At 27.6% G+C, this 9,951-nt stretch overlaps 1 protein-coding gene across 1 annotated transcript in view; it reads left to right on the forward strand.

Moving 5' to 3' along the window:
• LOC107445636 (dynein axonemal intermediate chain 3) overlaps positions 1-7,037 on the forward strand; it is a 40,090-nt gene extending 33,053 nt beyond the window's left edge. Inside the window, exons 17-19 of the mRNA XM_043053943.3 lie at positions 2,998-3,089; positions 4,300-4,407; positions 6,762-7,037. Of these exons, the coding sequence (XP_042909877.2) occupies positions 2,998-3,089; positions 4,300-4,407; positions 6,762-6,887 (326 nt within the window). The 3' untranslated portion in view covers positions 6,888-7,037. The remainder of the gene's footprint in view (positions 1-2,997; positions 3,090-4,299; positions 4,408-6,761) is intronic.
• The last annotated feature ends 2,914 nt before the right edge of the window (positions 7,038-9,951 follow it).

The following is a 9,951-nucleotide window of genomic DNA, read 5'->3' on the forward strand; positions in this document are numbered from 1 at the left end:
AAAAGCACTTTTAAAAATGCTACGCATTATGTTTTATATATTAGTCACTCAAATCAACGTAAAAAAATCGTCAAAATTCTAGATAGTATTTAAGTCCATCCCCCTTTCACTCCCTTATCCTTTTAGGGACACAACATGAAATTCATTGATATCTTAATATCATTTTATATTATGAGGTAGAAATCATAATCCTTTTTATACTATGCTACTTCACTTAAAAAGCACTTTTTAAAAATGCTACGCATTATGTTTTATACATTAGTCACTCAAATCAACGTAAAAAAATCGTCAAAATTCTAGATAGTATTTAAGTCCATCCCCCTTTCACCCCCTTATCTTTTTAGGGACGCAGCATGAAATTCAATGATATCTTAATATTATCTCATATTATGAGGTAGAAATCATAATCCTTTTTATACTATGCTACTTCACTAATGGGGAAATAAAGTTTTCAAAATTTTAATTTCCTGCTGAAGAAAAGACTTAACACAAATACAAATGTAAAAAATTAAATCAAAATCAATCAATATTCTACAGCATCTTTACGAACATCGTTGAGAAACTATGATATAATAGAATCATATGATAAAATTAAATATGAGCCAAAAGTAAAGATAATTAACAAAATATGGTAACCCAATTTCATGCAACCGTTCAGGCAATTAAGCAACCCTTTCGGCAACTCCGAACGGAGGAATTTCACTTACAGTTGCACTTACACTTGCAGTTACACTTGCAGTTGCACATATTTTTCTCTCGTGTGATAGAGGCATAATGTTCGACTCTGTAGCCTCCTAATTTTAAACCAAATCCAGAATACAAGGAAACTCCTAGATCAAGTATTGGAAGAAATTTGCCTTCGTGGAGGACTTTTTGATGGAATTAATTCACATTAGCGTTACATGGAGAGGAAAACCTCTCATGGTTAGTCAGACAGCAAGGGGACTCCAACCCTCTACCACTGAGGAGTGCATGCCGGATGCGGAATTTGTATCGACCAGCAATGACTAGGATTCGAACCCGGTTTACCTCATCGCAACTATGCACTGAGCCATCCTGGCTCATTTTATTAATGGTGAAAATAAAAAGTGCTTGTTACTGTGCATAGTGCAGAAATCGATTGCTCTACACATTATCTTAGTGCTTAAAGTTACAGAGCCAAAAATTGATTCCTTTTTCAAATTACTTAGGAAATCTGCAAATTACTTTAGTAAACTGCACATTACCTACACATTAAGGGGTCTTAACTAACTAACTAACTCAGTGGCGCGACAGCCCATTAAGAGGGCCAAGGCCGACTGTGCCCATCTCAGTTTTCTTGACCTTGGGCTCTGGGGTGCAGGAGCATATGTTCCGGTCGGGTGGTCAGCCGAACACGGAACCCCCAGTGTTAGTTCCCAAGCATGCTTGGTACTCATTTTATCGACCCACTGAAGGGATGAAAGGCTGAGTCGGCCTTGCCCGGCCCAAGGATCGAACCAAGGACCTGTGGCACGGCAGCGCGGAGCGCTACCACTCAGCCACCGGGCGTCATTAAGGGGTCTTAGCAAACTTTTAAAAAAATTTTTTAAATAATGTGTTATGACCTGTTTTATTCTGAGCAATTCAACAATACTAAAAAACTTTCAAAGATACAGCAAAAATTCTAAAACCCACTCATCGAAAACAGAAACTAACACACCCAATTTCTGAACTGAAATTGTCTGCAAATTAAAGTAGTTTGTTTAAATCTATTTATTCAAAGTTGTGTTTTAAATCCGTTTTTCTCATATTAAATTTTGTGATCTCGCACAAAAGGTTATTGGACTTCTAATAAACCTAAAGTTAAAACATGGTAATTGATCTGAGTATAGCATGTTGCTTAAATTTATGCTAGCACTTGAATATTGATAAATATTTCTTCTTTGGTCAAAGTGTTTCAAATGTCAAAATGTTTAAAATATATAATCTTTTTCCCTTTTTTAAAAAAAAATTTCCTTTGCGACTATTTTTTTTAAAAAAAAGCATATTTGAATGCCTATTAAAAATGTTTCAAGTCATTAACATAATTTTTATCACTTTAAACGTGTGCACAAGATGCCATAGTATCTGTTTCCTTCTAATTTTAACTCTAAAGAAAATTGAATTATACAAGTTCTTTAGATTATTTCTCAGAAGAGTTTGCATTAAGTAATGTCTGTGCTTATGTTAAACTCCTGTAAATAAAATCAGAATCCTAAGTTAAATTTTAGAAAGTAAAACAAGTTAATGCTTTTTCAAAGACATCAAAACCAAAGACATAAAATGAGAATAAGATTTTTTTCTAGAGCAACAGTAACAGTTTATCTTTTATTAACATAGTGTTATTTATTTATTTTTCTATTCCAAATTGATACAATCAATCAAAAAACTAGGTATATTATTAATATGCTGCATACCGACTTATGTAAAGTAAAATAAAGAAAAGAAAAAAGGGAGATGACAAGACACATGCAAAACCAATCTAAAATAAAAGGCTTTTGAGCTTTAACAACACCGAAGACATTACACAAAATGTGGAAAACCCTTTATTCGGCACTTTGACAAATCACCCTCATTCATTAGCAGATTAAAATAGTAATAAATAGTAGAATAAAACTGATGCATAAATAGATATTTTTTTCCCTTCATAAAGAATGTTTGAATTTTGTACAATCTTTAAGAATTCAGAAAATTTCAACAAAATCCTAAAAGAGATACATTAAAAGAGATACAAGGTACTAAACAAATCTATGGCAATACTAATTGGCTATTAGTGACATTTTAAAACTCATTCTACTCATAATACTTGAAAGACAATGCTTGCTAATGTACTCTCGATGCTAACCAAAATTTAGATAATGGCAGTATCTCTGTACAGTGCTCCCAAATCGTTTTATCTTTACGTAATTCATGTTTATTTCATGCTGGAAAATTATTAAAATAAAAATAGATTAAATTTATGACTCTATGTATTTTAAGTTTTACCAATTCTTTTAGAAATGGAATATCTAGTTGCTGCTGGAGATTCAGTGGGAGTCGTACATACCATGAGTTTACCACCTAGTTTTTGGCAACCTCTAGAAAATGAAGTAAACAAATATTTTTTTTAATGTTATTTAACATAATTTTACATTTATACATACATATTAATGGTATTTACCCTTTTTTTTATCAATAATGATCGTGGACATTCTTTTATATATGGTTGAGGAAAGCCTTAATTTAGAATTTCTTCTTGAAACTTCAACAACTATAGAAGTTGTAATTTTGTTGTTGTGAACTGTATTCATATCAAAAGCAGATCAATCAATGTCTTTGGAGACAGTTTCTGTTTGGAGCTTTTTTATCCCCGTCCCTGCAAAACAACATTTGTCCAAGTTGGGATGAAAACTTTATAAACTGTTAATACTTTATGGATGGAGTGCTGCAAGTTCTTGATTGCCTATACTTCTGGGTTACTTATAGCATTTCTTCTATACGTGTATTTGTTACCTGATTTATTATTAGTGTTTAAAAGAAGAATCGTCATTTGAAGACCTGTCATTTCAAGTCATTTGGAAAAAGAATTGCTATAAAACACTTCTTACTTTGTTAACATATATCAACTTCAAAATTTAAACCTAAATGATAATTTGTAAAATGAATCTCACTGTTCGAATAATATGCTTACACAAACATATGATGGTGCACGGCATACAACGAGAACAAACAGTAATAAACAAGTAAAAGGTGGCCAAATCAGAACTGCCGAAAAAGTGAGTTCTTTCTAAATCTAGCAACCATGTCACCTTTTTTAACAAGACGTCATCTATAAATAACTAAAACAAGTTTTCACTTAAAACTTCCCAGAATTACTTAATATTATTAGCGAAGCGGGGGTGCCATCACCTCTGCAGAGGATCAAAATTGTGATGGCATGTCTCCAAATCATCCTCGGGGATGTTTCTCAGATCATCACCAATACCCCATTGTACAGCTCTCGTGCGACCTAAATAAACAACTACAACCTTAATAGCTACATATTTGTCCTCAATGTACAAATGCTAAATAGCAAACATAATTCTGTTATTTAATAAAAAATAAAATTTTTCTTTATGTCAAACAATTTATATGCTGTAATATCATAAAGTTCAAAACCATAAATTTCAAAAATACATTTATGCTTTAAATATTTAATGCTTCAATAGTCCTATAAAAATGTGTATTTTACAAAATCATTCTTTGCAATTTTAATATATATAGATTTTTTTTTATATAACTTATTATTCAAAAACGATTTTTCTTCTTTCTAAAAACTAGCTTTTAAATGTTAAAGACTTCATTGAAAAAGAAATGACCAGAATAAATGAAATCGAAACTGTTGCCTTGGATGACAAAGTTTCAAGGGAAAAGAAAAAAGAGCTAGAGGTAAACAATTTTAAAATAACTTTATACAAACTAAAAAAAAGTCTGGATTTTTTTAAGCTCTCTGTTAAAAATGCAAACAAACTAAATGATTATTCAATAAGCAAATATTTAAATTAATTCTTATCAAATTTAGGAATATTATTTCTGTTAACTTCATGTGTAATTTTAGCTATAAACTGTGTGCCAAGTTATGAAGTCCTTCCATTAAATAAAATTTTCAAAAATTGATTTTGTATAAAAATATATCTTGCTTTTTATTTATAAAATTAAAATTCATATTTTCCTTGAACAATGGCTATGCTAAGTGTTGTAAAACAATTTTATAAAAATTTAGAGATTTGAAGAAATGTTCTTCTTTCTGCTTCACATATTTTATCTGGCTTTAAACATTATTTCATAAGGGTGCTCAAGTTTAGGAAAATTCAATTTTACTTTTTGAATGTTTTTCTATAAGGTATGAATTTTATTTCAAATTTTTAGCATCAAAAAGAGATGTTTTCTAGTATTTAAAAATAAGGAGCTTCAAATATATTATTTCGATCTTCAAAAAAAATTAATGCATGTTTGGTTCTAAGGGTATAATTATTGACTTTAATTCATTAAAGAAACATAACGTTAATAAAAAGACTCATAAAATATCTATAGTAAGAAGTTTTTTTCAATTTAAAAACACAAAGCCAATACTTAGAATTAAAGTTGCTATTCAAAGTATTACTTATACTACAACTTCGTATCATATAAACTTGTGCTTATTGGCCTGAAACTGGTAAAAAAGAATTTCTTGTCGTACACTTTAGATGTAATATGCTTCAATAATTTGTATCCTATTTAATGAAAAGTTATAAGGTTATGGAAAATAACAATTTAGAGACAATCTGTGTAAATTATTCTGTTTTACACACAAACGCAATATAATTCATATTCTATGATAGAAAATTGATTTTACAAAAAATAACACACACACACATATATATATATATAACATAAAAAGCTTCAACTAATCTCCTTTTTAAATTATTCCTTTATCTAAATCTTTTTCTCAATTTATTATTGTAAACTAAACACTTTTTCTCACACTTAAATATTCACACCCTGTCTTATAATCTATTTTTGGCTTCAAGTTATGCATTAATTAACATTTTGTGATATTTCCCTTTATTTAAACAGTGACAAGGAATTTTCCCTCGACCTATTTAATTGACCAATTCTAATTATTTAGATTTCTCTTATTCTGTAAAACGAAAAATTTTACGGATTTATTTTGCAATATTTTCCCTAACTTTTATTGAAGAGCACTTCGATTTGATGTCACTTGGATATTCATTCGCTAATTATGATGGTTAAATAAAATTAATTTCATTTTTTTTTAAATCCTGACTTGTTTGTCTTGCTGACACAACCGACTGCCACTCTTATATATATATATATATATATATATGTTTAAAATGTAGAGAAAACATGGAAAAATTACAGAACAATGAAAAAAGGGAAAAAGAAAAATAACAATAAAAAATTTTTAAAAATTCAGAAAAAAGGGTGAAAAAAATAATAAAAATCAGGAAAATAAAAGATATCTTTTCATCAGCTCACACGATTATATCCGCAAAAAGGAGTACTTTCTAATATTGTATCAATATAGCCAAAGCAAAATATATCAATGCAATAGTGTTGAGGAGCATTCAAAAAGATGTTATAAAAAATTTACAACAAATAAAATAGAACACATTAAGTAAAAATATCACGTAAAAACAGAAAATAAAATATAAAGATAAAGCAGAATAAAACATACAACGAAATCTATAAAGCGAGTAGCAAATTCAAATAAACTTACATGAACGGGAAATTTTTCAAGAATGATTTAAAATATTTTCGTAACAAGATTGCCAGATTACAAAATATGAAAACAGAAGCTCAAATTGAGGTAAATGCGTAAATAGAGGGGTTTTGTTTTATAGTGCGTTTTTACTATAGTACTGAAGTGCATTTGATTTGTTAGTTACCAAGGATGGGTCCGAAAAAGGATGTGCGCAAGGTAATATTATACTGGATAATTTATAGAATTTGACAATTAATAATTTTAGATAATTAACTTTTATTTAAGAAAAAAATAAAATAAAATAGAAAAAAGAAAGAAACATAAATATATATATATAACATATATATATATATATATATATATATATATATATATATATATATATATATATATATATATATATATATATATATATATATATATATATATATATATATATGAACATATATACATTTCCTTGGTGTAAATAACTTGCTTCTTATACCCCTCTTTTTAATTAACAAAATGTATGAATAAATCTTGTATATTTTATTATTAGCTTCCTGAAAAAGGTAAAATTGAAATAGAAGATGAAATGAAAAATGCATATAAGAATTTTCTGATATTACAAGATCAGCAGCTATTTAATGTGACACAGAAAGAATCTGAAGAAACAAGCGATTAATTGAAAATAAATTATATATTCATTAAAAATATTACAAAATTTGTCATTAAGTACTTTGAATATTTTGTTTGTAATTAGCATATTGTAAATATTCTGACAATTTTATCCAGATTAAAGTTATCTTGAAAGAATTGCACTAAAATAAATAAATTATGTTGGCTTTTTAAATCTTAAGTCTACTTTAATACACCTTATGCTCTTAAAATGTAAAGAGTACCTCACTTTCAGAAAAATAAATATGATTTTTTCAATTTATTCAGTCAAATTCAATTTTTATTTGGCAAGAAACTGCACTGCACAAAATTTTTTAATGCAAATAAATGATGATGAAAGATGATCATTTTAAAATAAACTTATTTAAAAATCTTTGAAATGTATTTCAATTGAATAAGCTATCAAATTTAGAAGAAAGAATTTTAAATTCAATTATTTTTTTATAAAAATAATTTGAATTTAAAGTTTTTTTTAATTTTACTAGATAGTTCTAAAGGAATACAACACTTTAAAAATATTTCAACAAACCTAATATTAAATTTTTAAGTATGAGAATATTATAACGTTCTGTCGATCGGATTTTAAAAGCGTTGATAGACTGCCGTTACTTATCAAAATTCAGGTTATTATTTTTTTAAGTGATCTTTGTTTATTCCTCTTTCCATACTATAGCGGTTGCAATGTATGTCATAAGCATATATTTATTTTTCATATTCATTCTTTGGCTGTTGGCATCAATTTTATATAAATTAAATCACAGGATTTCACTCTTTTATGTTTAGCCATTGTGCCCACTTGTTCGATGAATTTGAAGTCATCAGTTTTGGTTAGATCTGTAATAATGAAAGTGCCACATCGAATTTTGACCGTCAACAGCTTACATACTCCAAGAATGGTATGGATCGCAAGATAGTGTTTATAGCGAAAACTAATCGTTCCTGAAACTGTCAAAATAGTTATTGAGTGACAACACTGTGGTATGAACTTTCTACTGTCGACATTGTGGATAGCGTATTTGTGGTTTATTTTTGTGTTTATAACAAACATTCTTTCACTGAAAAAGATTCTTGTCCTTCTCATACAAATTGTTTATTTTCTCTGATAAAAATTATAAAAAAATTTTTAGCTGGTTACTTAACCTTTTAATAATTTTATTTTTGCATTGAGTCATAGATATATTAGTTTGGAGAACTAGTTTTTTCTTTAGCAGCTTTTTAGATAACGTTTTGAGCTGCCTGAAAAATTCATCACACACTCACATAATTAACTCAATAAATGCATTATCGAATGATTAGTTATATTGAACAGTTATTTATTAGAAATGTATATGCAACAATGCAAATTTTTATTTCTGTACCAAGTAAAGAATATATTTTAATTTTTTTTTGGTCATTTGAATAAAATCAGATAAGTAGTTTTATTAAAATTGTAGAGCCCCCCTTATGTTTGAAGAAGAAAATTATGTTTACATGTTTCCAAGCATTTTCAATATATTTTCTGTCAAAAAGAATTATTTTTCTTTTAGTACTATTGCTTTTGTCCTCTATCACTTCTGTGTGACAAATAAAATGAATTAAACTGCTATCAAAGACCAGAAAAGGCCAATTTTCAAAGAAATTTTTTCCCCATTTCAGTCGATTTATATAAAGCAGTTCTATAAACTGCAATTGTCCATAAACCACATTAAATTCATGGGTATAAACAATGAAAACTGTAGTTAAGAAATTCATGCAACCAAGCAAGAACTATTAACTTTTTAGATTATTTAATTATTTTTTAAGGAGTTACATCTTCAAAAGCTTAGCAAACCAAAATTTAGAAATGAGTTATTAGTTCAAATGTTCTAGAAAATTTCAATTTCCCCCTGTAAATAATTAATACTTAAATGCATACTTTTGTGTTTTTAAGTATTCATATTTGAAGCATTTTATGATTGATCAGTTTTAAACTAATTTTGCAGCCATGTTTAGAACGTAAGCTTAAAGATATGTGAAATGATCCATATAACACAATATTCTACAAATGCAAATACTCTCTTTTCAAGTTTTGTGTTGTAAAGGTTGTCCACTGTATTCATATTTATTGATCACACAACACATTTTTTTAATGAATAATATTTTTTATGTATTTCAATTAAGTTGATAAATTTCCTTTTTTTTTTGCCCACTATATTTTGAGTTCTAAAAGCAGCGATTATAAATAGAAAAATTATCAAAAAACAAAGACAAATTTCACTTATTAGCTAGAAAAAAGTTTTCTGAAAATCTAGTGTCATTTGTCTTAAACAAATGTATTGTAAATTTAAAACCCATAAAAAAGTCACTTTTTAATATGATAAAGAATACTTATATTAAGAATATTAATCACAAGTTTTATGAGTATTCAATCAATACCTATCGAACAGGCCTTGTTAGTAATTAGAGTTCTTTTACTTAGTTTTAGTTAGTAATTGTTATCAATGATCAGTTGTAAAAAAAAAAGTATGTTTTGTGTTGATTGTGATTTTGTGACCCAAAATACCGTCTACCCTAATTAGGCCTTTAAATCATCAAGATTGCATCTTAATATGTGAATATCACTTGATCAAAAATTATTAAGGTGCTCCATTTTTTATTATGCCCACTATATAAAAATAATTCAGAAAATGAGCTGGGAAACTAAGATTTCTTCAACTAAGTTAGAAAAAAAGCCCAACATTTTGATATTTAATTTATTGTCAAATCATTTTTCCTTTTCTATTTCTTAGTCAATTATATAAGTAAAAATAAATACAATATTTTGTGGTTCATATTCAGTCATTAAAAACAGAACAATACACCATAGTATTTTTACTCCTTAATTTAATTCGAGCCAAGCTTTAGTAGTTAATAAATTATTTGCTATTTAATGACTAAAATATTTTATTACTATTAAAGAAATTTGTTTTGTATATATGCACTTATAAATCAATCACATGCTTTGAAATTAAACTTTGAAAAAACTCAGAAAGTGGAATTTATTGGTTTGGAAAATGAAACCAACAGACAATATAAATAGTGATTAGTCTAAGAGCTACAAAAAAAGTATAAAA

The sequence above is a fragment of the Parasteatoda tepidariorum genome, chromosome 2 (genome assembly GCF_982258835.1).
Source record: "Parasteatoda tepidariorum strain Cologne lab strain chromosome 2, Ptep-v5.0, whole genome shotgun sequence".
Taxonomy (NCBI): Eukaryota; Metazoa; Arthropoda; class Arachnida; order Araneae; family Theridiidae; genus Parasteatoda; species Parasteatoda tepidariorum.